At 38.8% G+C, this 27,749-nt stretch overlaps 2 protein-coding genes and 1 non-coding gene across 5 annotated transcripts; 2 read left to right on the top strand and 1 right to left on the bottom strand.

Annotated features, from left to right (window-relative positions):
- Positions 1-545: 545 nt before the first annotated feature.
- On the bottom strand, positions 546-5,359 carry zgc:195245 (uncharacterized protein LOC565483 homolog). 2 transcript variants are annotated; one of them, XM_041800014.1, is made up of 5 exons: positions 4,942-5,359; positions 3,466-3,493; positions 1,619-1,769; positions 1,379-1,526; positions 546-1,128 (listed from the first exon to the last, which is right to left on the bottom strand). In XM_041800014.1, exons 1-5 carry the CDS (start codon positions 4,963-4,965, stop codon positions 1,027-1,029), a joined length of 453 nt encoding a protein of 150 aa, XP_041655948.1. In that variant the 5' UTR covers positions 4,966-5,359; the 3' UTR covers positions 546-1,026. The 2 variants fall into 2 exon arrangements, with proteins under 2 accessions (XP_041655948.1, XP_041655949.1); XM_041800015.1 differs by having other exon boundaries at positions 1,379-1,523.
- Positions 5,360-9,182: 3,823 nt separating this feature from the next.
- Positions 9,183-9,492, top strand: LOC121518234. The gene has a single exon (XR_005992637.1).
- A 4,433-nt stretch (positions 9,493-13,925) lies between these two features.
- smc5 (structural maintenance of chromosomes 5) lies at positions 13,926-27,497 on the top strand. 2 transcript variants are annotated; one of them, XM_041800164.1, is made up of 24 exons: positions 13,926-14,111; positions 15,721-15,862; positions 16,154-16,206; positions 16,489-16,651; positions 16,833-16,967; positions 17,245-17,385; positions 18,692-18,853; positions 19,368-19,439; positions 19,828-20,083; positions 20,226-20,380; positions 21,290-21,403; positions 21,572-21,666; positions 21,771-21,903; positions 22,346-22,519; positions 22,676-22,845; positions 22,991-23,114; positions 24,273-24,395; positions 24,511-24,636; positions 24,813-24,908; positions 25,140-25,244; positions 25,360-25,479; positions 25,735-25,875; positions 26,353-26,448; positions 27,068-27,497. In XM_041800164.1, the coding sequence occupies exons 1-24, from the start codon at positions 13,984-13,986 to the stop codon at positions 27,200-27,202; spliced, it is 3,159 nt and encodes a 1,052-aa protein (XP_041656098.1). In that variant the 5' UTR covers positions 13,926-13,983; the 3' UTR covers positions 27,203-27,497. The 2 variants fall into 2 exon arrangements, with proteins under 2 accessions (XP_041656098.1, XP_041656097.1); XM_041800163.1 differs by having other exon boundaries at positions 25,696-25,875; positions 27,068-27,496.
- The last annotated feature ends 252 nt before the right edge of the window (positions 27,498-27,749 follow it).

The raw sequence follows: 27,749 nt of genomic DNA, 5'->3' as shown, positions 1-27,749 counted from the left end.
TAGATCAGATTTCAAATCAGGTCAATGAAAACATGAATGCTAATCATCAGTTGACTATGTTAGAGTATCCTAAGTAGTTAGACTGAGGTCACCTCATCCAATTACAACCAAAGAAGCCTATGTGGCCACTTTGGGTTAGATTTATGCATGGGATTTGTATAAAATGTCATATGCCTCTCCTCTAGGTTTAAGCTGAAACGGAACAGGCTACTTTTTTTTAAACCTTCAGTGAGTGTGTTTTCCTTGACCACCCCAAATGTATCCAGTGCCTTAACCAGGCCCTTGGGTATTCTCAGCCTATATAACCTGAACAGTCTCCACCAGATGGCCCGTGCTTTCTCTACTCATCGCCGTGATGGAATGAAAAGATTGGCTAATTAAACAAAGTCCCATATCCATGTGAAAGCAGCGTGAGAGTCCTCGGGGAGAGGAGCTGCATGCAAATCAATCCCTAGTGCTTTGAATTGTGTCCAACAAAACAACACTTCTTTGCAAACCATAAAAGCCTTTATTTCCACAGCACTTGGACGCACTAGAAAGCAAAAGTCAGGAACAGATAAACAAAATTTGTAACTCTGAGGGGAACTCTAGTGATACAAAACAGTTCTGCTGAGAAAAGTCACTGTTAGGAACCACATTATGATGTTATAGAAAGTAAAGCATTGGAAGTATGTGACAGAACTAAACCACAAAACAGTCTAATGCTCTTTTTATTCAGGATAATTTGTTTTGAAAAAATAAATATATAAAACATAAAAAAGATCCAGCCCCTGAGCAGCAGTACTTTTCCGTTTACAGTAACAATGAAAACAATTTTGCATCAAAGTGGATAACCATTCCCTCATCAGAGACTGTGACAGAGCTTGAATTCATTTCTCTAAATGCCAATTAAAAAAAAATGCTGTTTATAATACGCTATAAGATGTGTACTGGGTTGATGCCCCTTTGGTTGGTTTAATGTGTAACTCAGCAAAGTTAGGGCCACTATGGTGAAATACTGCTGGGGCTGAAGGGAGCCTGGGGGCCTCACTGCTCAGAAAGCTGCGTTCGCCTCAGGTTGTCCTTTACACGGACAAACTCTGGGATCTTCTGCTGGTTCTCCCGCCGCCTGATCTCCTCCTGCTCATACTAGAAACACAAAGGACATATTTACATGTCAGATTTTCAAATGAGGGGGAGATCTTGTGGGCATTTGGTCATTAACACTGCCAGATGAAGAGATGATTATAACTGGAACAAAATCTCAGCTGTTGACACGTTAAATTAGGAAATTCCAGTGCTGGTATTAAACCCTTATGGTACGACTGACAATAACTCCTGTATTTTTAGTTTATTCTATAATAATCATATAAAATATCTTTTCGTTTTCTCTTCTGACCTCTTGCAATTTCTGCTGCCTCTTGCGGAGCTCCGTCTCCAGATCCGAGGGCCTCTGTCTGGCCATCTCCTCCTCCTTGTGCAGGTCCAGTCTGCGCTGCTCCAACACGCGCTTCAGCTCTGGTTTCTCCTCCAGCACCAGGCCCCTGCTTGGTCAGTCAAACCACACTCAGTCACTGCCCTGCACTGATCCTCAAAGCTACCCCCATCAGAAAGTAACAAGTAGAGGAACTTTCTTTACCGTTTATGGCTGAGCAGCAGCTCCCGGTGCAGGTCGTGGTAGCTTGGTGGTTCCACAGAGGAGCCGTTCAGTTTCCTGGGGTGGGTGATCTCATCACCGCTGCAGTCCGCTGTGGACTGACGGAACAGCATCCCATGGCCAACAGTGGTCTCTGACCAACAGAAGACACCTCATATCACTGTATGTTGCTTTAAATGCTTGAATCCTCATTATTGTTATTCTAGTTCTAAACACTGCTGCTGTTGCAGGATTTAGGAGGGAGGAAATATGTGCACATCTGCCATAAGCAAAACTAAAATTTGGGGAAATTGATATGTTTTTGATTTGTTGAGTAGAGTTTTTCACCAGTTATGAAACATTCTTAAATTAATACTGATGTCTCATTCAGTCTGCAAGAGAACTATGGGGTTTGTTTTTCAGGGGTCCATTAATACTATAAAGACCGATTACTACTACAGAGTTATCCTGTATGATTGTCAGGGCTGCTAGGGAGAAGTGTCAAACAAAATGATAAAAAGTGCGCTGACAAATCAGCTTTTTTAATTTAAAAAGTCCATGTTAAAGATTTTATGGGAGTTGCACTTTGGACATTTGATAAATCAGGGTGCTATTTATTATCAGAAAACACTACTTCCCTTTGTTACAGGACAAGATCAGGGAAGTGATAAAACTTAGGCTGTGTCCCAAACAGCATACTACATACTACTGCTATTGCATATTCAAGCATACATACTGCATACTAAGCTAATGGTTGGTGTGTAATTCCACTATACTTAAAAGCTTCTCATAACCACATCACATGACTTTATCATTGATGTATGTCCAGTCCAAGCTTCTTTGGCTAACAATCTATCATGGCAAGACAACAACAATTAGTTGACATTAATTATGATATGTGCATGTATTTATTTAAGTGTTACTAAGCAGCATATAAAACATATCATAGTACAGTTACTTTTAACTTCATGCCACCTGTTGAGTGGCAAGTGAGCTCCATTATTGTTCAGTTTGAAAGCGGCAATGCATTTTGGGGCCCTTTAGTAAAACCAGAGAGCACCTGCTCCATCTAATGAGAATCTAAGGATTTCTCACATACACAAAATTTCATACTGTGAATCTATAACGTACTAAATATTCAGTGTGATGTCACATTTAGTATAGATACTGTAAAAGCTTGTGGTTTTGGACACAACCTTACAATTTTTGGTCACAGGGGGCGCCAAATGCAACATGACATGAAAGTTCCTCATAGGAGCTTTAAGCCTGGTAGGAACGTTTAATTCACACTGTGCAGAACTTTGAGACCAAAAAATAAAGGCTGAAGAAAGGCGTGTAATGGTGAATAAGATGCCTAGAGGCACCATCAGGCAGGAAGGAGGATTGACACAACTCTGGTAATGCTCTGGATGTCCTTGCATATTACAAGGGGCATTGGAAAATAATTTGTTGAAAAACAACAAAGTCCACAACTATAGGGGCTGAGTAAGGGGTGGAAGTGTTGAGTTAGCATGGCCTAGGGTACCATCCCAATGGGTCGCTGGGTTGCTGTTGAGCTTCACCTTAGTTGCCGGGTGATACACATGTGTATCGTCATGTGTCGGACCCCACCCCCAGCCTCAGACTGTGGTACATTGGGCCTGTGATGAATCCTTAGTGCCCTACATGGCTAAAACGTTGGCACATAGCTGTATATGTATAAAAAACCCCATTCTATCAATTAGATATGATTGGCTACATTTCAGTAATACTTCATTACATCAGATTTATAATCCACAGAATCATCAACCCTATGAGTGAAGATTCTTATTTACGTTTTCTATTTTTCTGCAGTTCTTTTTTCAACATACCTTTTCTGAGATGTCCGAATCCTGTTTTCTGTTGGATAAGATGTCCCCAAAAGAGGAAAAAGAAGACTGTTAGTGATTTATTTCACAGACAGTAGCAGAGAATGGGATATTTACTGCTTCACCTGGCTGTCAGAGCATCTGGTTTAATTTGATCTTCACCTAATGGGACCGAGATCTTAATTAGATGATGTAAGAGATAACAGGGACACTGCCCTGCTTAAGCAGGTGAGGTGGGTTTACTTGGGGCACACAGCTGATGCAATGCTAATGAAAGTTTTGCTTGTCAGTGGTTGTTTTTGTCCTAACACTGCAAACCAACATGGAATGAACGCAGCATGAAGCCCTGCTGTAACACTAGCAGGCAGATACCTCGGACACACCCACTGAAACCAGATAACACTGAGGGAAGGGTTGAATTGAGAAAGTAGCAGCTGGTAGATGCTGTTTTAACTATACTTATCGCTCCTTGTGATAAAGTCAAGTATGCTGGTAATTTAATATTTCTGTTTTTAACTTCACATCAAAGCTCCCCTCTTCTTCAGCTCACTCAGATATGACAACTTTCTTTTCAATTGTATCTTTTGCTGTTCTTGTGTCCACCATAAGCCTCCAAATCTTGCTAACATTTGGCCCCGCGGAGAGGTTGAGCTAGGAGATAACCTGACATGACAGAAGCCATTGTTCCAGTCAGATCCTGCTGGGATGGGACCAAGTCCAGCAAAATCACTCCACCCGAGTTCCAGAACAGACGCTCTCAATTGTATAATCAGCGGAAGTTAAATGTTTACATGTGGCTTTATTCGTTTTTTTAGGTAAACTGAACAATAAATTACTTTTAGGAACAATAGAGCTGTCAGTAAATATAAAAAACAACAGCTTGTAAGAGTATAAGATTCACATAGAGAATAAATCTTTTCAGTATGGATTAGAAACCTAACTAAAGCAGTTTATAGAATAATGGACTGTTATGTTGCTGTGCATCTAATTCAATTAATTTGATCGGTCTAAATCACAAGGTTGGATTTAAAATCAGAATCATAATCGAGATTTACTGATAGGTGAGTTTAAACTAACAAGGAATTAGTCTTTTTTTAGTATCTAACAGTTAAAAAAGAATAAAATATAGGAAACATATACACAGCAGTATTCTTTTTATCTAGGACCATAATACAAAATAAGCCAATGAATAGACTAAATAAGAATATGGCATAAAAAATGAAAAAAATCTATATATTTTGGTGCATAAAACCAGCTGATTGATATAAATAATTCAAGATTGCCCTGTATAGTTCCTACAATTTTAAGAAAAACATAAAAACTTTAAGAAAAAATATAAAAATACAAATAAACCACAACCTTAAAATCACTGAAAGTACTCTTTCAGTCTCCCTGAAGTCACCTAAACCTGTGACAGATGGCTACCAGACCAGACGCTGACCTCTCCCTCGCCAGACAGAGTGGAAGAAAACAACTCACTTTTTTTGCAGCCGACCCCTCCATGGTAGGACAGTGGCTGTCCACTGTTTCTGTCCAGTAACAGTGTTCCTTTTAGTCCATGTTAGAAAATATCACACCTCCTCACATAGTCTCTCTGTTGTCTTTTTCCTTAGCTGCATCCTAGTCCGACATGTTCCTGTTGACGAAGGATCCTCCTCGACGTTGTGCCAGCCTCAGTCAGTAGTGGTAGACACCGAAATCTCGTTACGCCATTCAAGATTACCTCACAACCCCCACACGGAATAGAGGGCTAGATTAGTTAATTAAGACGGACACAAATGCAGCTTAAAACCAACCAAGCACGGCACTAGTAACATTCAAGTCCTTTTCCATCAAGCCCATTGATGCTTAGAGGCACCCCAAGAGAAACAGCTCTCAGGCAAAGTCACTACCCTGAGTAAAGTGTCAAGGGGTGAGATCTTTCACTCTGTGTAGCGTTTGAAGGGTATCAAGCCACAGCTTATTCGCAGCACCTGACGCTGGCCAGGTCTTCAAGGGTAAAAAAGAAAATCAAGTCCTCTCCAGATGCATGTATCTGGATCCACTGCCATATACATGCAGAGTACATTGATTAATGCAAAAAAAAAAAAAAAAATCTCACATATTTGTTGTTGTGAGAACCATCAACTTTGTATCAAAAATTTAATTAATTAAAAAATATAAATGAGTCTGTTGGTGAGCCTGTCACAAAATTAAGTTCACTTTTACATATGACATGTTAATGTTCTGGAAATCAAACAAAGTCAGAACAAATATATTCAAACCAATTATTAAAATGTTCCAGCCTGTACTGTATTTATAATTCTGATGCTCCTTTGGATGAAAGAGGGCTACCTTTAAATAACATTTATATACTAGATTACTTTTAAGTCACATAAAAGGCTGCTTTAAAGTAAGTAGATAAATGATTGCCTTTTTGAGACCCTAAAATCCTTTGAGAAAATGTCATTATAAATCACATGTCGGTTTTACATATTTAACTACTGTTATCAAATTTCTTAGACCTGTATTGAAAGTAATCTGTTTTTACAGTTTAAACTTTGAATATAGACATACGTACATATACAGAATGTATATTGTAAAATGTCTTAATTCTTATATATTTATTTTCTTTTTTATATTCTTAATTGTGATGTTTTATTATCTCACTTGTATTGTGCTGCCTATCCACTGACTCTTGTTTCTGGTCTTTGCTTTTTGTGGCACTGCTACTCAAAGTGCCTTGAATTCACCCCGGCGGACAAGAAAGTTTTTACATCTTAGCTAAATGCCAAGTGTTTTTGCAAAGGGCCAAGATACTTAGAGGCCCGCCCACAGAATTGGCTCCTCTGCACCAGCAGATTAGAAATGCACCACAAACAGATGTTTCTTGCAGGTTGTAAACCACAAAGGTTTATTATGCATTCAAAAATTCACCCATGGACAAAAATGATGGTACCTCTAACTTAATATTTTGTTGCACAACCTTGCAATCAATTTGCCATCAATCTTCCTTTTGCGGCGTCGTCCAGGGAGGTTGGCTACATTCCTGTGGACCTTAAACTTCTCATTAAATGTGAAGCTGTAGTCACAGGAATATCAAGCTGCTTGGTGATGGTATAGCCCTAATCTTTAACATGCTTATCTTATTATTATTATTCTTTTTTTCTAATCTCCTGGGACAACTCTCTCCTTAGCTTTCTGTGGGCCATGTTCAGTATGATACACACCATGATACCAAACAGCACAGAGACTACTTTTTACCCTTTAAATAGGCAGACTGACTGATTACATGTTTGAAGACACCTATGATGCTAATTACAGGACACACCTTAGTTTAACATGTCCCTATGTCAGAGTGTTTTCAATCTTTTCTAGGGGTACCATCATTTTTGTCACGGCCAGTTTCATTAGATTTTTTTTTTTCAATTACAAAGGAATGTCTGATTTTCATGAGTTATTTTTTGTCAGTTTTAAGTTATTTCAGTGACCATTGTGGATTTTTCTTTCACTTAGGAAAGGCCACCAACAATTTTGTCCATGTGTGCAGAAGAGAAAAAACAAGATTGTGACCTCAGACATGTGGGAACAAATTCAACAAAGCAACCCATATTTACACTGAGTGAAAAATATGAAATTTAATGACTTTAAGAAGTTTTATCGGGCAAGGCACCAGGGTTCAGGGCTAGCTTTCTGTGAGTCAGGGATGAAGGTGCAGCTTCTCCAGAGTTGGGCACAGGTTAGTGTTTTTTTTTTAAACACTGACTCAACATGTCTTGGCGGTCTGGAGACAAATCTGCACTGACAGATATTTTGCCATCGATAAACTGTGTTGTTTTACTTGTTCCATGCCCCAGTGCGTGTTTACCTGGCATAAATCTTTTGTGTACGTTTGAAGGCTACAGGGATGTGATCTTTTGTCCTGTAGCCAGCGTACAGAGAAGCAAAGCCTCCTTCTCCAAGCAGGTCCAGCTGCTGGTACTTCTCTTCAAACTTTGTATTGTTTGCCTTACTCTCCTTTGTAGTGAGGATCCAGTAAGGATCCGATGGCCTCCTCTTGTTCAGAGACTCTCAACCTCTTTCTGGGCTCTTCCTCTTTATTAAAACGTTTCCTTTTTTCTCCAGAGATGTCCTCGAGAGGAGGAGAGATCTTCTACCTCCTCTCTGATGGACCCTCTGCAATCTCAGCTTTTCTCTTTATGGTCTTCTGGTCTGCAGACCAAAAAGACTAAAAGTGATTAAAAAATTAGTGACACTTGATTTAAAGTGGCAAAAAGGGTTAATAGTGGCAGGAAGTGGAGAAAATGGGTTAAAAGAGGGAAAGTGTTGAAATTTGATTTAAAGTGGCAATAAGACACAAATTTTTGTTACGTGTGTCAAAAGTGTGAGAAGAAAGTAGAAATGTAATAGAAAAGTTGTGAAATTATGCGAAAATGGGCAACAACTGGTGAAACTGGAATTAAAATTGTTTTAAAAATTGGCAGAATTTCATTTAAAGTGGCAAACATTTGTGAAAATTGGTTTAAAGTGGCAAAAATCAGCAAAAGAGGTTAAACGTGGCGGCAAGAATGGGCTTAAACTGGCCCAAAATTGTGAAAATGGATAAAAAATAATAAAAATGGTTAAAAGTGGTAGGAAGTGGAGAAAATGGGGTAAGTGGCAAATAGTGGTGAAACTGATTAAAAGTGACAGAAAGTGGTAAAGTGGCAAGAAGTGGCAAAGGGTGTTAAAAGTGGCAAAAACGTTCTGAAAATGGGTGAATGTGGGTGGGAAAATTAAACCATCAAACCGTTTGGAAAGAAATATCCGAAGTCACGATGACAGAAAATAAGTTAGAAGAAACTGTGGATGGCACGGGTAACTTTGTTGACAGACACTGAAGTCTAGAAGATTCAGATCTGAATGATGTGCTGCCCAGACCTGAAGATCATGAACATCCAATATTGATCTTCAGCAATATCCATTGAGAGATTTCTCCAGACTCTCTGAATCTTTAGGTGACAGTATGTACTTTTGATGGTGGGAAATTCAATGGCAGACTCAGCCTCTCTAAAACACTCTCACCTTTTCACAATTAACCTGATCTGTTGCAACATGCTCCTACAGCTGTTTTTCATTGGCATCACTTACTTTTCCAGCCGTTGGAGGTTTAAATATAGGCTACCTCGAAAGCTTATCTCAACATAACCTTTGTGTGGATGATGTTGAATGCTCATTGTCCCTGTGACCTTTAATCATCATCCATTGTCTTAAAACTGATGTATCACTAAAGCCTGAAGGGAATTTGATTATTCAGGTTTGTTTATGTTTTGACTGGCACGCTTCTTCTGAACAGAAAGAGAGCTCTCCTGTCAATAATTATTGTGAAATTTTGTTCCTTTATTTTTTGCCTTCTTATGCCATCACTTTCTGTCAGTTCAGCAGGTTCAGACACTCTTAGCTCATCATTTTCCTGCTGTTTTTACCGCCGGATTCTCACAGATGAGTGTAAAGTGCAGCTTGACAGGCTGGCAAAAGCATCCGCCTCGAGGTGGTAACTCTACCTAATTTAATGGGAGATATGCATAAAAATAGTGAGGTTTTACCATTTATTACCAGGAGAGGTCAGCATATAACTGTTTACTCTTTCCAATATCCCATGATTCCATGCGGCTTTAGCTTTAAAGCCGACCCGGAAGCGCCTTACTCCTCAGAGTTCGAATGGTTCGTGCATGCAGTGCGAGTGTGTGAGTGTTTGGTGACTGATTGGGTGAATGTGCGGTGTTTGAGTTTGAGTGTGTGTGTGTGTGTGAGAGAGAAATCTGTTAAAAAACCTACACAGTGATCTTATTTGATCTGGTCTGGGTTTGGCTCTGCTCTGATCAGAGATGATAGGAAAAACGCCCTCGAGCCTCCGTGGCAATGAGAGCTCGCGAGAAAATACTCCAGGGCCTCCACGCTTTATGTTGTGGTCAGAGGTGATGAATTGATCAGATATACTAGTTCTGGATGAGTTTGGGTTTATCTCAAACTTCACAATGGACCATGAGTAGAGAGGCGATTCTGATCTTACCACGACAAAAAGCACATAAAGGCCACGGGAGGCTTACCTTGGTGTCTTGGGCTAAAAAATCCACCGTGTTAACTGGGGACTTCAGCTGAAAGTGTCTGCGGTGGTCGTCGAGGATACAATCCTGTTGAGTCCTCGCGACTGTTTCTTTGTTTTGTCATTATGTCAAAATGATTTCAACTCATTATATTAAACGATGACAAGAAAAAACAGGCTTTTGCGACAACGCATTGGTTTCCGACGTCAATTGCTCACAACAAACTCGTTGGCAGAACGACCAGTTAACATGGCCACGAATTAAACCGAAACACCGGCATAGCCTGCACTAAGTTTTAGCTGCTACTACTAACACATGTTGTCTTTTTTGCAGTTTATCGGGAGAAAGGGAACAGCAGTGTAGCCTCTAAATGTTATCAGTGTCTTTCAAGGAAAGTTGTGACAAAGCAGACCCCGCACCCCTGAACGGGATGAGCGGTGTAGAAAAGGATGAGTTTATGTAATGGGGTGAATCCAGGTAAATTGGGACAGTTTAAAAAAATCATCACAGTGTAAGAGTTGTAACTTGACAGTTACCGTGTCTTTAAGGGTGTAAGTACACAGAGAGCACGGGACAACTTCTCTCTTTCATCTTTAACACTTTTAATGTCTCTATAGCAAAGCATCACATAAACTGCTGTAGGAACAATGCAGCCGCATCACTTCACGTCTTAAAGCTGTATCACTCCGCCAGGTGTAACCATAGGCTGCCTATAAGGAAAGGTGCACCACTTGTACCAATTCAATTTAAACATAAGGAGATGAATATAAACAAATTTGCCATTTAATCCTAATATGTTAATTACCTAACACAAAAAATAAAGATCTTCAAAAATGTATGTCATTTTAGGTTTCCTAATTTCAAGAACAATGCAAACAGTTCTCATCTTTTGATAGTATTTCTGCCCTGAAAAGCATTTGTCAGAGGAATTGGTGCTAAGACCTTCCTTAAAATTTATATGACAAAAATCACAACATTTGTGACATCATGAGTTGGCGTGACCATGGGCGTAGCTCAGGGGGAAAAAGGTGCTGATTACCCAGGCCCACAGTAGGGGTGGGACCACTGAGAACCCTGGAATGAAAAGTGTGTTTTTATTTATTTATTCATTTGTGATTATTGTCATAATTGAATCAAAGCCAGAAAAGTAGTTGTTCATCAGACTGAAATGTGTATCAAATAGAGTAAATAAAATACTGTGCGGCCCCAGCTCTGCCCTTCAAAAATGTCCAAAAATGGTATAGTTTACCCCTAGCACTGCACAAGTGGAGCCTGGAGGAGAAAGGTGAGTGTATAATGGATGAGTAATGCTACAAAACACTCCACAATCAGGTGCCAAAAAGAAAGAGTAAAGCCTGTTTCAGACTGGGAGTGTGACACCCACGTCTCCACCATGCCACGCCTGGATTTTCAGTTTGATTACATGTTAAGTCAGGGCTTTCAGACTGCCTGCATGTGCGTGGCGGCTCAGGCGCAGAGATTTTAGAGATTGGAAGTCCTGCCTATGGAGAGCCATATTTACATTGTTGTAGCACATACGCACATAGAATATGTTTACAGTGTGTTTCTTGATAACCCTGAGGAAGCGTAAATGCGCCTGTTTGATAAAGTTGTTCTCTAAAGAACTATTAGTGAGACTTTCTGTCTCCCCACTGGTAGAATATGTCACAGGAAAGTCAAACAGTAAGAGCTTTTCTGGTTTTTGCTCTTCAGATTAAAAGCCCGGTTTAGCACTTCTGTAGAGAAACTCCTTTTACTAGTACAGAAGGTTTTTGTTTTGAATAGTTCCCGACACACTTCCTCTATACACTGAATCAAGTAGCTTGTAGGGGGGGTTCATTCAGGTAAAACTTGTGAAGAAGGACAGGGCTTTGAGAGCAGGGAGATTCGGCTGACACGCAGCAAACTTGCTCCCTGTGTGAAAGCCTCACCGGTAGGAGCTGCAGCTGACGCGCAGCACACGCAAGCAACAATACACGCTCCCGGACTTAAACGGACTTTAAGAGGCAGAATGAGGGGAAACAACTCCTCACAAAGTTCTTTTAAAAGAGTTGTGAATGAGGGCGCAGGTGGCAGAATGGATAAGGCGCGCACCCCATGTACTCGGGCGGCCTGGGCTCAAATCCGGCCTGACGCCCCCTTACCGCATGTCTCTCCCCGCTCTCCTCCCTGTTTCCGACTCTATCCATTATCCTCTCCTCTATCAAATAAAGGCACAAAAAAAATGCCCAATAATAAAAAAAAGAGTTGTGAATGCACATAGTTGTTGTTCAGTTAATGTGTTTGAGGCTTTCAAGACAGGAAGACAGCACAGACAAAGAAAATGATTAAGATGATGGAGGTTTAGAAAGCAGGGACAGAGAGCAAAATGGGGATGATGGAGGAGAAAAAAAGCAGGCAACCTAAGTAAATATGTGTTTATTAAAAGTAAATTACTTCTATAATTGTTCTGCCTGTTCATGTTGTGACATTTAAAAACTTCTAATATCCATTTAATCAACATATTTCCTTGAGTCTACAGTAATCAGTATAGGACAAAATTTGAAATTTTAATGTGAAAAGAAAAACTCAAGTTCATCCCCAGAAATTTCTAAATGGCCATAGCAAAACAGAGGGATAAATGTAGTCAGTAGTGATGTTTAATGTAAGAGTTTATCAATGTAAAAAAAAAACAACATAAAATTATTTTACGTAATCATCTTTCCAGTTATTTCTTTTAAAATACATTACATTTTACATAAATTTTGTTTTATTAAAAAAAAAATCACATATTGAATACATTTGAACTGCACATATAGGAAATAAAAAAGGCACTGCACATTTACTGCATATCTTGGGTTGACTTAGTCTAATTGTGTGGTGTAGGTCTTTGTTTTAGGTAGACCTCATTGTTTAATGTCATCTCTTTATTCACCATATTTTACTTTTTTCTGATGTATGCTCTACTGATGTTTCGCATAGTTTAACGTTGGGCTGATTTGTTGTTTCCACGTCCTTGCACCTACTCCAGCTGTATGTCTGTATGTATGCCGTGTTTACTAAAGAGACTCCCAAACAATTTAAATGAAGAACCCGTTCTTCTATGCTCCCAGTTTTATATGTAGTAAGAAGCTGGAAGTTGTCATCATCTTTACCGCTATAACCATCTATGCAAACTTTTCATCAAATAAATATAACAAATATTTACTCTCTAGGTAATCAAGTACACCTAGTTTAGTCTGATGCAGCAAAAAAAAACAAACAAACAAAAAAAACATCCTGTCCAACTGAGGTTCATATTTTTTTTTGCTTAGTAATATTCCATAACCTAATTTATAAAAAATTGGTATGCTACTTATCAGTAAACCTCAATGTCATGCAGTGCTGTTTAGTGTAGTTAAAAAGCACCAAAACAGTAAAATGACTGCATTAAGGCCTCACACAAAAGAAAACTCTAGAGAACTTCAGAGCATATTAAATACACGTATACTGTAACCTCACAAAATCTAGTTACTGGGTTAAACCTAAGAACTTGTAATTCATATTTAAATTGTATTACATCACACAGGTATTTGTTTTTGTTTCTTCCTTTTATTTTATACCATAAAATGTATTTGTATAACTTTTCATGATTTTTCTTGCATTTGTTTTCTTTTATCACTTATTTATCACTCATATATATTTTATTTTAAGACTGTCTAGGTTGTATTCATGCATTTGAGACTTATGTAAAATCAGAAAGTTATTGTGTTCCATAATTGTGATCTCATTACTAATCAAGATAATCATGTTAATGATTTCTGCCTTGATTGAGCAGTTAATAAAATGCACAATGAATGTATACAGTGTTTTACTTGATTATGAAACTTAATTATTAACCTTATTACTTTTCCCTTTCTTCTTATACACTTTAGGTTAATCTAATATCTTTTATATTTTGTATCATGAAAGAGTACATGACCTATTTAACAGTGTCAAATTTCATGGGAATTATTTCATAACAATGGAAAAACCTACAAAATATTTGTTCATTATTTTAATGTACCAAAAGTCTCGTCAAGTTAATTAAATGTTTGCGTTCTTGCAAAAAAAAGCAAGTTATTTATTTATAGAGTACCATTGATACCAGTCCAAAGTGGTTAACTTAGTTAAACACTACATTCATAATATTTAGAGCTTTGAAAGAGACATTAAAATAAAACTACACCATTTTCACTCTGTTAACTTTTCATGTTTAATAGAATACCGAGAGAATGTTTTGTTTTCCTCATCAGATAAAAATAGTGAAGGATTGCTCGCAGGGCGGCGCCAGTACATAATCTCGCGACAACTAGTGCAGTCTTCGAGGACAACGTCATCCTTTGTGTATACATGTGACCTTCTTCATCCAATCAGCATCCAGCAACTATTCAGCTCGGCGCGCTAAGGCGAAGGAACGTGTGTTAAGTCATGCTGTAGACTTCTGTTTTTAAGCGTAATGGGTGAGTCTAGTAAGAGTCAGCGGTCCAGTTATGCTAACAGCAGCTCACAAACGTGTAGCAGTGGCTCTGGAGACGGTAACTTTGTGGAGGGCTCCATTCTCCGCATCACTATGAAAAACTTCCTGTAAGTAACGGCTATGCAACTGCCGATTATCAGAGCAGGCAAGCGGTTGTAAACCGAAACTTAACCACCAGCAAGGAGCGACCTGTCATGATGGTGATAGCTAGATGACTAAACTAATAGCATGCTAACACTCTTGTTTTATTCTTCGCCGTTTCATCTTACTATGGAGGTCTCAAACACGACTTACCTCGCGACACCTGTAGTTATTGTAAAGCACTACAACATCACCACAAATTGCAACCTGTACAGTACTAGAAATGTCAAATGATTAAGGCTTCAAATGTTCTTTTATGTAATGCTGTGATATGTTAAATACATGTGTTGGAAATTTTCATGTAGTTACTACTAGGGTTGGGAAATATAGTAAATTGGTAAAAGTATTTGGCTGCCTGACAGGGACTGTAATGACATTGTATTCAAATATGTGCTCTGTAATATGGAGTTGACCCGCTTTTGAAGCTGTTAAAGCCTCCATTCTTCTTGGCAGGCTTTCCACAAGATTTTGGAGTATTTCTATGGGAATCAGTACCCATTCATTCTGCAGAGCATTTTATGAGGTCGGGTACTGATGTCGGACAAGCAGTCCTAGCATTAAAACTCCGTTCTAGGTCATCCCAAAGGTGCTTAATGGCGTTGAGGTCAGGGCCAATCAAGTTCTTCCAAACGGTACTAATTTAACCATGTCTTTATAGTTCTTGCTTTGTCCTTGCTTAGTCTATGTTGGAATAGAAAAGGGCCATCCCCAAACTAATGCCACAGAGTTGGAAGCATAGCATTGCCCAAAACTTGATGATGTGAGGCTTACATGCAGCAGTTGCACCAAGAAAAAAAACATAATTCCATCAAGCTCCCACCTCACAGTTTTTGTGCTTCCATTAATGCCAGTGGAAGTTCAGAACTCTTCAGCTATGAGATAAGCAGCGTGTTGGTGACTTTGACGCACCATGTGCTTTAGCAGTCATTGACCCCGCTCTATGATTTTACTTTGTCTTCCACTTTGTGGTTGAGTTGCTGTTATTTCCAAATGCTTTCCCTTTCTAATAATATTACTCACAGCTGACTGTGGAATATCCAGCAGGGAAAAATATCATATACTTATCTTGCAATATGTCATATTGCAAAGGTGGCATCCTATCACGGTACTATGCTTGAAGTCACTGAGCTCTTCAGAATGACCCATTTTGTATGGCAGTGTTTTTTAAAGGAGACTGCATGACTAGGTACTTGATTTTATACACCCATGACAACAGGTCTGATTGAAACACCTGAATCAATAATTAACATGTGTGGCCAAATGCTTTTGTCCATCTAGTGTGTGTTGGATTTTAAGATACTGTAAGTTTATGTACTTTTAGATATAGTAAAACAATAACATTTATATAATATATTTTGTATTTGTGTTGATTCAGAAAAATGTGAGGCCTGAACATCCTATTGTGGACAACTGTCTTTGTTATTAATTTTATAAACCCTACATAACAGTTAGAGTCAACAAGACTTAAACACAACCCAGACGGGCCCTCTCATTGTTAGGGTTAGCTTATTCCTCAGTTACATGGGCTAGATAAGCTCTACTGCATCAAATTTATTAACTTTTTTACTCCCTCAGAACTTATGACCACTCTGTGGTGTATCCTGGACCCAATCTGAACATGATCATTGGAGCCAATGGAACTGGCAAGTCTAGCATTGTGTGTGCCATCTGTCTTGGCTTGGCTGGGAAGCCTGCTATCCTGGGCAGGGGCGACAAGGTAAGCAGCAGCTTAACACAGTTATTGTTAGAATTATGTTAAACTAGAAAAGGCCTTGATTCCTTCACAAAAGCCAAGTAGGTTAAAAGGAAGTGACCCTGAATGACAGGTGAGTAGCAGCAGAATGAGTAGTTAAACTGCTGGGAATATCTTATTTTCCACTTACCCTCACCTTATAGCTTGTCTCTGCACCAGTGACTATCAGTCAAATTGTCATGCTGTCATTTTATCAGAAAAATTCACTAATTTCAGTTTTAAACTATAATTTTTTAATTTTAATTTTGTCGTCAGGTTGGGGGCTATGTCAAACGTGGATGCAGCAAAGGAGCTATTGAGATTGAACTGTAAGTAACTTATAAGACCATTCATAAAACACACTGTTGCTTTAAAGGGCATACAGTTGTAAAATAAGACGCATATGTGTTATATTTATTTGTTAAATCAGATATAAATCACCTTGAAGCCCCTGTATTCAAGGGCATCCTGAGTCAGCTCAGCCTAAATTAATATCACTGTCTTTGCAAGAAAGTGTAACATTGGCCTTTTAATGATGAAACAAGTAGTTTATCCATCACTCTTCTTAGATGTGTGTGATTGTATTATCTAACTCTGTGTCACCATTCTAGGTATAAAAGTGGTGGTAACATAGTGATTAACAGAGAAATCATTGCGGAGAACAATCAGTCAGTATGGACGTTGAATGGAAAACACTGCAACCAGAAAACAGTAGAAGAGGAGGTCAGGGCTCTCCAAATTCAAGTTAGCAACCTCTGCCAATTTCTGCCTCAGGTATGTATACATTACTGTAATGTAATGGTTCACAGATACAAAGAAATATAGTGGCCTAAATCATATATTTTATTTGTACAAATAATTTCTTAAAACATTGAAGTCCTAATTATAATGTGACTTTATTGTTACTGCACTGTCCTCACTGTTTCCCTCCTCTGTGTTCTGCTTCCTTTCATAGGAAAAGGTAGGAGAGTTTGCAAAGATGTCCAAAATTGAGTTGCTGGAGGCCACAGAGAAGTCAGTAGGACCGCCTGAGATGTACGGCTATCACTGTGAACTAAAAAATTTCCGAACCAAAGAACGAGAATTGGAGGTGAACACAAGTCTTGTGCTAATTTGTTTTGAGTCTCATTCTTGCCTGACTTAAAAATTAAGGAAAGATTTTTTTTTTTTTGAAAAATGAATGCGTTAAAGAAATTTAGCAAGTTAATTTTGGTATCCTTTGATTATCTCTTTGTGAATGTCCAAGTTTAATTCCCCATGCTTCTGTTTTCAGAAGCTAAGAAGCTTTTGAAATTGTTAAGGCAGCATTGCAGACTTATGACCATTTTGTGGGCTTATGATGTCATCTGTATCCCTTTTTCCTTTAGAACATTGTGAAAGAGAAGGCTAGCTTCCTGGAGAAGGCCAAGCAGAGGAATGAAAGGAACAAACATGACATGAACCGATACTATGAGAGGAAGAGACATCTTGATGTGATTGAGTTGCTCGAGAAGAAGAAACCGTGGGTGGTAAGCAGTGGGGACAAAACATTGTGTACAAGAGGGAGAAAACAAATACAAGACAGTCTGACTGCTCACAGTTCATCTAGTACGGCGTATATTTCGGGACAGACATACACACTAAAGGACTTTGCACATAGAGTCCTTTTTTGTCTGAAATTTTTGCATGATAAAATAGAAAATTGAGCTCATGTTGTTTCAATCATGTTTGCACACTGATGCTGAAATTTTCATCTGTCATTATTTTTTCGGATCAAGTTTAATTTTATGTGAATTTTTCGCATCAGTCTGAGTAATTTAGATGGGTGATTAATGAGGATCAGTGCCCCTGCTTCATTCTCACTCACTCGCTTCACTTTCCTTCTCTCTCTCTCTGAGTGATTTTAAAGGAGTGACAGAGCTACAGGCTCACAATATGCAACAATTTGCCACATTCTGCACATTTCACAGTGAATAAAAATGCAATGGTCTTAGGGTGCAAGGTCTGAGTGCATGACATTTTTCAGATTACGGATCCAAAAAAAAAAAAAAAAAACACATTAGAAAATAACAGACCCAGTGTGTAAAGACCTTAAAACTTTCAAAATAAAATTTGATTTAACTTCCTTTTAGGTTAAGGGTAAAGGTAAAGATTAGGTTACCAAAAGCTAAAAGCCAGACCCTCAAAACCTGATTACAAAATGATGAATAAAGCAGAGTGAACAGTCTAAATACAGGAAAAAAAAGCTAGTCCTCCATGAAAACATTCTAACAGGGCAAGCATAGCTTAAGTAGTTCCATTAGTTGTGTAAGCTATGTAGATAACCGAGCTACGTAGATAATGTAACAAGCTACGCGGATACTGGCCAAGTTATTTTTCCTTACCTCTGCTAAAGTTAACGTTGCTAAAGCTGACTTAGCTTATTATGTTGCAAGCGTAGCTATGTTAGCTTTAGCTAAAGCTGCCAAAGCTAAAGCAAGTCACCGTTTGTGTAGTTACTTCTTAAACAATTTGATACATAATTTTATCCTGGATTAGACCTCTGACCCTTTTCTCTGTGTTATTTATGAAATTTTTTTTTAGTCTGTAATATTTACAGTGTGGTTATTTCATAAATTGAACTGCCAGACCTTGTTTATGAATAAGGTTGTTTTCTTTTTAAACCTCCCAGCAAATTACGGCATTTGCTTCCTGAGATATTCAGCATCTCAGATGAATGGTCTGTGACAGTGGCTGTCGGAGATGAACGGTCTGCAGCAAATAAACACATGATGTAGTTTAAGTGAAACAGAATCCCTTTAACTGTAAGTCCTGTCTCTTTTCTTCCGGTGTTAGGAATATGAGACCACCCGTAAGGAGCTCGAGGGTGTGAAGAAGGAGCGAGAGGAGGCTAAGAGGCGGCTCAATGCCCTGAAGCAGGCCCAGGCACCTTTAGTGAATAAGATCCGGCTGATTGAAAACCAGCTGAAGCCTACAGAGGCAGAAATAAGAACTAAGGTGAAAAATCAAGTTTTTTACTCAACAAAAGAAGCAATGTAATGCTATCTTTATAGATGAATAAAAACCTTAAATGAAATGTAACCAGTTGATGCCTTTTAGCAATTATGATTTGTGAGTGTTGTATTGTAGAAATCTCCAACTGACTCTGTTGTTCATAATAGATGAACCTGATAGTTTAATGGAAAGATTTTTGATTCATCCATTAGTATTTCATGTAATTAAAAAAAAGTATAAAAATGAATTGCAGGGCTATACTGCCAGAAGAAAACCTTGAAAAAAGTTGGATATTTTTCTGTTGGACACATGGGGGGGGGGGGGTTGTTTTTTATTGTCAGTTCATTTTTAAAAAATGCATCTTCATTGTTTTTAAAGCAAAACAAATTATTAACATTTTATGGGTCAGTTTTAGATCTAAAAGAGATGCAAGGATCTCTTTTACATTTGGATGAACAATGAGTATCATAGTTCTGATACTTTCCAGAGGTTAACTGTTAGCATTTTTGTTTTTCAGACGGCCAACATCAAAGAAGTGTCTCTGAAGTGCAAACAGAAACAAGATCAGCTGGACCGGAAAAATGAAGAGGTGAGACGGCACTTTAAATTTAACACTACAGTCCTCAAACTTCGTCATACTGAATCTATGTTGTTGTCATCTTGAAAACAGAGTAGTAACATACAGTGCTGTGAAAAAGTCTTTGCCCCCCTTCGATTCCTGATCTTTTTGCATATTTATTACACTTAAATGTTTCAGATCATCAAACCAATTTTAATATCTCACAGAGACAACCCAAGTAAATACAAAATGCAGTTTCTAAATGATGATTTTATTTATTGAAGGAAACAAATCCAAACCTATCTGGCCCTATGTGAAAAAGTAACCCTATATATGTAGCCCTCAATACTGTAGCTTATGTTGCTGCTCTGTATTATTGTTCTTAATGGATGATTTCTTCTCTGTTTTTTCTCTACAGATTGATGACATTAAACAAAACCAGAGACTGAAGCAAATGGAAGAGGACGACAAACAAAAGCGCATCAGTAACACCAAACGGACTATTGAGGACATGAGGGCAGAACTCGCTAAGATCGCTGACCAACCGGATGTGACACCACGAATCAATGAGGTCAACAATGAGCTGAGGCGCATTCAGGTTGAGAGAGCCAAAATTGAAGGCGAGAAGTCCGACTTGCGCCGGGAAAAGGACAATGTCTTAGCTGAGATCAGAAGTGAGACACTCCCACAAACTTGGTTTATAAACTTAGTAAATAAACACAGATCAGCCTGTTTAAAGACCATGCAATCAACAGTTCAAGGCCAGGACACAGAACGCTGTTAATGTGGATTTCTTTTCTGATTTTTCATCATCAGGTTTGGGGAGAAAGCTCAATGACATGAACAACATGATGAATGCCAAAGAGGAGAAGCTGCGAGGCCGCCACAGGGACACATACACCGCCCTCCAGTGGCTCAGAGAGAACAGAAATATCTTTACAGGAAATGTACATGAGCCCATGATGCTGGTGGTGAGTTCCAGTCAACCCTATAAGGGAAACGTAGGGTGTTTTCACATCTGAAAATCCAGACCAAGGTTCATGTTTTTTCAAATTGTATACATTTGGTTTGGTTGGTTTTGGTTTCACAAAGTAAATTTAGGCAAATGGACTAACAGACTTTACATGACAACCCTACGTGATATTGTTATTAGCCATGTGGGTTGCGTGTCTCTATAGTTTACATTGATGGGTTAGTTGGCCAGCGGGTGTCTGACATCTGCATGTTGAATAATATGCTTAGCTTGTATGCAGAGAAAAACAAATGAAATAGTCATTCCCGTCAATTGTTTTATTTATTTATTTTTTTTTACTGTAACCAACAGCGCCAGCTCAAAGAGCTAGCCCAAGTTTCCCTTATGGGTTAAGGTTAGGGTTAGCCAACCCAAACTTCTAACCCAGCTTCCTCATTAGATGACATCTCTATAGTTGTCGACAGGAAAGGAGAAGATGCAATCTTGTATGGAGGTCTAAGCCTTTCAAGTTATGCTTTTACAGTGGGCATGAACCAGATCATGGTTCAGTTTGGTCCAGACCTGGTCCAGGTTGAGACCACCTAAAACTCCACTAGTGTATTTGTTTATTTAGCCAATATCCACAGCTGATATAGTCACATTTTTATAGCCAAAATATCTATTGTAAATATTGACTGAAATTTTCACATCTGCAAATACTGATAACTTACTTTGTAAGTTTAAATCCAGAGATACTGATAAACTGATACCATAATGGTAGGATGACAGAATCAATCAGTGAGAAATTTTCAACACCTGTCCTTCAGAATTTAATGTTTTTCTGATTTGGCAGCAGGCAGTATTCTCATTCTGATTCTTTCTGTATCTGCTGCAAAGCCTGCATAGTAATCCTTTTCTCAATCCTCAGATCAACGTGAAAGACAACCGCTTCGCTAAGTACGTGGAGAACCACATCTCATTCCATGATCTGCGGGCGTTTGTTTTCCAGAGGAAGGATGACATGGAGAAGTTCATGGTTGAGGTCAGGGTGCTGCATTTTATGACTGCTCTGTTGACTGGTCTGGAGAATGAAAGCCTTCTGGCTACAAATCACAGTGTTTTCTTCATTTTGAGGAAATCCTCACTTTGTCAGGGACTAAATGAATTATCCTCCTAACAAAGATGTGATGTGATCTGTCCTGACTCTCAGGTCCGCGACAGGATGAACTTGAGGGTGAACTCTGTTTCTGCTCCTGAAGAAACGTGCTCCAAGCGTGAGCCAGCCAGAAATATTGACTCTCTGAGGCGAGACAGTGTTATTACTGCTTAGAACTCAATGAAAATCAAAAGAAAAATTATATTTTATATGTTATAATAATTGATAATCTTTGTTTACTTTTGTTCTGTAGACGTTTTGGGTTCTTCACCTACCTCCGTGAGATGTTTGATGCCCCTGAGGAGGTGATGAGTTACCTCTGTCACCAGTACAGAGTCCATGATGTCCCTGTAGGCAATGATCAAACCAAAGCCATGATAAAAACAGTATGTTCCTCTTCTCACATTAGAAAAGCTCTGAAAATGACTACAACCAGGGAAATGTGCATAATTTACAACTTTTATGGATGGATATCCCCACAAATTGCAGCTTGACAATCTATGTTTAAGGTCTGAATAGGCAGCAGTCATTAAAACAGTGACACTCACCCTTTAAATGATTAATTGCTTTCACATAGCTCCATCAGAGAGGACACAATATAAAGGCTTTTTCACTTTGCTATCAGAAATATCTGTTGAATTGAACTCATTAGAGAATAAGTTTAAAAAAAATCCTGTTGTATAAGTACTGATGTGCTTTGTTGAATCATGCAGCCCCGCATTTTAGATATCTCAGCCAACTACTGAAGTTCAGACAATTTATGGGGACGTTTGTATTGCATTTTTATTGAGTTTTATTACAAAGAAATCTCTGCTGACCTTCTCACAGGTGATTGAAGAGCCCTACCTCAGAGTGCTTTATACAACTGAGGAGAGATACACGTTGAAGAGGTCTCATTACTCCAACAAGATCAGCACCAGTAACTCTGCAGTTCATCCTTCTCAATACCTCAGTGTCACTGTAGACGCTGAAGAGAAACGGAAGCTGGAGCAGAAGATAAAGGTAAGGGAAGGTAACAGGAACGGATTTGAAGCGCACAGCCACATACCTGCTTCCCTAGATTTCTAATGAGCCTTAATACATCTCTATACGATAAAATTTAAATTGTTTAGGAGCTGACTGAGGTACAAGATTAACTGTTTACCCTTCTGTGGCCAGGCCTGTGAGTCAAAACTACGAGAAATTGATGAACGTATGAAAGCCCTGCAAACAGAAGCTGCCTCTTTCGATCGCCAGGACAATGAGTTATTGGCAGAGAAGAAAAAGCTGTCTGAGCTAAAGGGCAAGAAGAGACAGCTTGAGCAGAAAATCACTACCAAACAGGACAGGTAAGTCAGGCTAAACTGGTCTCAAAGGCCAACAGACAGTATTTTATGTGACTGTATCTTCATACATGAATGACTGGACTAAAGAAATGCATTTGTTTATTTAATGCACCTGTATTGGTCTGATGCAGATTATCTTTGCTTTTAGTTTGAGACAGATGGAGAACACCGTGATTGACCTTCAGAAGATTGAAGAGGAGACTAAGGAGAAAATTGAAGCAGTCAATTTCCAGAAAGTGGAAATAGTCAGGGTGATCGTAGGCCAAATGAAGGTATGAATAAAGAAAAGTTTTTGTCATGTTATACTGTAGAACTGCTTACCTGTACTTGAGGCAAATGGCATTATGTGTGTTTGTTAAACACTGCATAGTTTCCGGTTCAAATGAAAGCCTGCCACACATAAAGGTTTTTAGCATCTTAAGAGAGACCTCACACATGGCATCCAATAACCATGGATTTTGTCAGTTTTATTCATATAATGTGTGGTATAAAATCAACAACTCAACAAGTTCCTCCTTCTTTTCTGACCCATTCCATTCAACTTTGTGCTTCCTGTTTACCAGCGCCGTCTATCGCACTGTGGGTTTACTACCATTGCCGTGGTTGTGTTTTTGTTTTACTTCCTCCGTCAGTCAGCCTGGGTTGGAGTGCCTCTGATCAGGTCAGAGAGGGAAAATTTCCCTTATAACAAACAACACACTACAGGATAGTCTGGCAAGATAATCTTACCACTTTGTTCAGAAGGGAGGATTCAGCCTGACAATCTGCCCAATTGTCATGTAGTGTGTAGCCTGCTTAAAATGCAAAGTTGTGGTATGTCTCTGAAAAGGCCACAACATGAAGGAAACACCCAGCACATTCCCTGTTTATGAAAGATTTTAGCCTTTTTATGGTTAAGTTTTTTTTTTTCAATTCTTGGCTCTGGGTAATCTAGCCAGTATGCTACTGTGAAGAACTAAAACTTTATATAACATATGGGCTTAAATACATGCACGCTTTATGGACATACAGTAATGGCGAATGAGGGCTGCAACCACCTAAGAAGCACCACCTGAGTGGGTGGGACTTGATGCCTTGCTCGAGGGCACCATGGCAGTACTCAGGAAGTGATTTGGCACCTCTCTAGCTACCAGACTTAAAGACATATTTAAGACAGATTTCACAGAAAAATATCCAACCAAAACAACAGAGATGTCTCACAATTCAAAGAAGTTTAGAAATACAATGACTTCCGAAAGTATTCAGACAGCTGTCACTTTTAAAAATTTTGTTATGTTGCAGCCTGTTGCTGCAGTTGACTATTTTTTATTCTCATTAATCTAGACTCACCCCATCTTGACAAAGGGAAAATAGGACTAAAAACAAGAAAAAAAAAAAAAAATCAAAACAACACATATTCTGTCTTTCTCTTGTGCACCCATCATCTGCAGCTCAGAGCCCAACTGAATATGCAGAAGGTGTACCTGGCTTTGGAGACAGCAGGGCTGACAGCTGAGAAGACCAAACTGGAGAATGACTGTAGAGAAGGCACTTCAGAACTCAGAAACACTGAAGTAATGTTTCACACAATAAACATATATTACCTGCTGGAGTGTTCACACTATCAACTTCAGAGTCTAACCCTTGTTGTACATCTGTGGACTGCTAACTGTTTATGGGTTCTTGCAGCAAGAATGTAACCGCCTGGAGCAGAGGAAGATTCAGCTGACTGAACAGTGCAAAGGCTTGTTAAAGAGAGCCAAGACCATCTGCAGGATGCAAGATGACCAGGCATTACCTGCAGATCTTCGTAATGTTAGTGTTAACTTTAGTACCGACTGTAATGTTTGGTTGAAAAAGCCTTTACACCTACCATCTTTTACCTTTAAATTGCTGTTGTCATGATTTCAGTTGCTGCCTTGCCAACCTTGTAAACACAATAAACAGTGCAAACATTAGATTAAGATGTTATTTTATTCTTTTAAATGCAGGCTTTCACTGAGCTTCCTGACACACTGGATGAGATTGATGCCATGCTGAATGAGGAGCGCTCCAGAGCTGAGTGCTTCACTGGACTCAGCGAAAATGTAAGAGCCCATGAGATGCAGCTGAGGGGTTTAATTAGTTTATTACTTAATGATAATAGTCATGATTAGGTTGAAAAATACTTTGTCCTCTGAAATAAAAGGCTCTTCAAAGCCCAGATTTGTGACATTCTAAACACGTCCAGGTTCACACTGCTGCAACTGAAGGAGACGACGCATAATTTCCGTGGGACTTCTTGGTTCATTTTTCCCTTTTACATCTCTGCTTTGAAGGTTGTTGATGAGTACAACAGGAGAGAGCAGGAAATCAAACATCTGGAGAAGGATCTGGAAGAAAGGAGCAACAACCTCTCTGCCTATCGACAGAACATATCAGAGGTAAGATGCCTCATCTCTCTTGAATTCTTCTGTAGCAACTAAGGTTAAGATACTTCTTACAACGCCAATCTGTGTTTTCTCAAGTAGTGGGAATTTGTGTGTGTGGGTGTGATAGGCAAAAGAGCGCTGGCTGAACCCGCTGAAGCAGCTGGTGGAACAGATTAACACCAAGTTCAGTGATTTCTTTCGCCACATGCAGTGTGCTGGAGAGGTCGATCTGCACTCAGAAAATGAGGTAACACTCATTTTATCTCATATCTGGAGGGTCAGAGAATGATTTAGGGGGCTTACCTTTTAGGCAGTGTGAGATTAACAGGATTACAAAAAATTGAATTAGTCGCATACTGTATAGTTTGCATGTTTACTGTTGTTTCAGAGTCAAAGCAAACATTTCAAGTTTTAAAATGGATGTTACCGACATTTTTATTAACACATGAATGTTGTCTCTAAGGAGGAGTATGATAAGTATGGGATTAGAATTCGTGTAAAGTTTCACAGCAGCACTCATCTCCATGAACTGACGGCCTACCATCAGAGTGGAGGAGAGCGCAGCGTCTCCACAATGCTCTATCTCATGGCCCTACAGGAGCTCAACCGCTGCCCCTTCAGAGTAGTGGATGAGATCAACCAGGTAATGCTCCCACTCAATTTAGACTTATCAAACTGGCTTAAAATGAAAAAAAGGTTAGGAACCAATGATATACCTCTAACAGTGGGCCTAGATTTTTTACTAGTTCCAGTCAGTCAATTTCCTTGTCTTGTAATACCCCTTCAACCATCCCGTGTAGGCAGTGTCTTGAAAGATAAAGTATTTCCCTTTATTTTTTTTCCACAAAAAAAGCTTTCTATTCAGAAATGGAGTTTCTCCCTCTGCACATCATTCAAACTTCTCTAAACATCACACAGGTTTAACAGAATCTAGAGTTTAATTTTTTTCTTTCTATGTTAATTTTTCTCCCAACATTTTAACAAAAAGCATATTAGAACATGTGCAGATATGATCTTCCTTTTTACTTTCCTTACAAGGTTGCAAGTTTTTCATCTTATGGTTCTACTTACCCCGCTGGTTGATACTGGAGCGTCTCAGACTTTAATATCCTTTGTGCAGGGAATGGATCCTGTAAACGAAAGAAGAGTTTTTGATATCGTTGTCCGCACAGCCTGCAAAGAGACAACATCCCAGTACTTCTTAATAACACCTAAAGTAAGTATTTGGAACTTTTTATGAGTCAGATTGAAGATGGTCACTGGAGTTTCATGTCAAAATCTGTGCGTGTAATCAAATGTCATATACTACATATGATGGATGGATAGATGGATGGATGCTGTAGTTATCAAATGAAATAAGCCAGACCAAATACCCAGAGAATAAACATACACAAATAGAAAGAAGTCTATTCATTCATATATTTATCTATCATCACTTAGTGTTGAAGATGGTAAATGTAAAAAATAAAGTGAAAACTAAGATCTGTAAAAACTGGTCTTTCAAATCAAATAATGATCACTTTGTGTTAAATCATAGAAAATTATAGAACTACATATAATTTACAGTTGCTGATGTGCAAATTCAGTGATCTATTTTGTAAATTTACAGATGGAAAGAATTAAAGTTTGCCCATATCTGTTACAGTTCACTTTATCCATATAAATAACTAAACTAGCTTCCTCACCTAACTTTTGTCTCCTTCCACAAGTAACACACAAAACTTCCGGGTTTCAAGTTCATTTTCATGAATCCGAAGACTGGACTATTGACATTTGTGAGTTTTCGAGAGTCTGTGCACTTTCTAAATCTTCAGTCTGGCCATGTTTATTTTCAGCTGCTGCAGAACCTTGAGTACGCAGATGAGATGACCGTCCTTTGTGTTCATAACGGCCCCTACATGCTGCCCCCCAACCAATGGAATGAGAAGGCTCTGATCAGGCGCTGCCTCAAAAGAAAACCCAGACAGTGAATCCACTAGACCGAACTTTTTATTCACATCGACATCAATCTTTGACTTAAAATCTCTTTGAACAATAGAGAGAGAAACGGTTATTAATTTGTTCTGTGTAAGGATCTTTCAGAAGCCTGACATGTAGCTTCAAATGCCATCTTTCCTCAACAAATCTACAGAAAATAGAATTATGCTATGAGCATTTTTGTTGTTTTGTTACTTGCACATTCTTCTTTTCAGCAATGTTTTAACTTGATGGATAGTTTAAAATCTGTCTAAACTGTTCTGACGTTACAGAGCAATTGTTCCAGATATGTGTTTACTGTATATCAAAATAAAATGTTCTGCTATTCCAGTTGTAAATGTGTGTGCTAAATTAACTCAATCTTCACTCAATATCCGATACCAGGTTTTCTTTGGTCAAGTAATGCTCAACCAATAAATCAAGCGGAAGTCAACACAATCTCAACTACAAAGCATGTATACAAATGGTTTTCTTTGCACACACAAAGAAATACATGGTAATACATTTCTGAAAGTTGCATTTTGGGTCCTTCTGCACAAA

The sequence above is a fragment of the Cheilinus undulatus genome, linkage group 11 (genome assembly GCF_018320785.1).
Source record: "Cheilinus undulatus linkage group 11, ASM1832078v1, whole genome shotgun sequence".
Lineage (NCBI taxonomy): Eukaryota > Metazoa > Chordata > Actinopteri > Labriformes > Labridae > Cheilinus > Cheilinus undulatus.
Note: the sequence above shows the minus strand (reverse complement) of the source record. Positions and strands in the feature narration are given on the sequence as shown.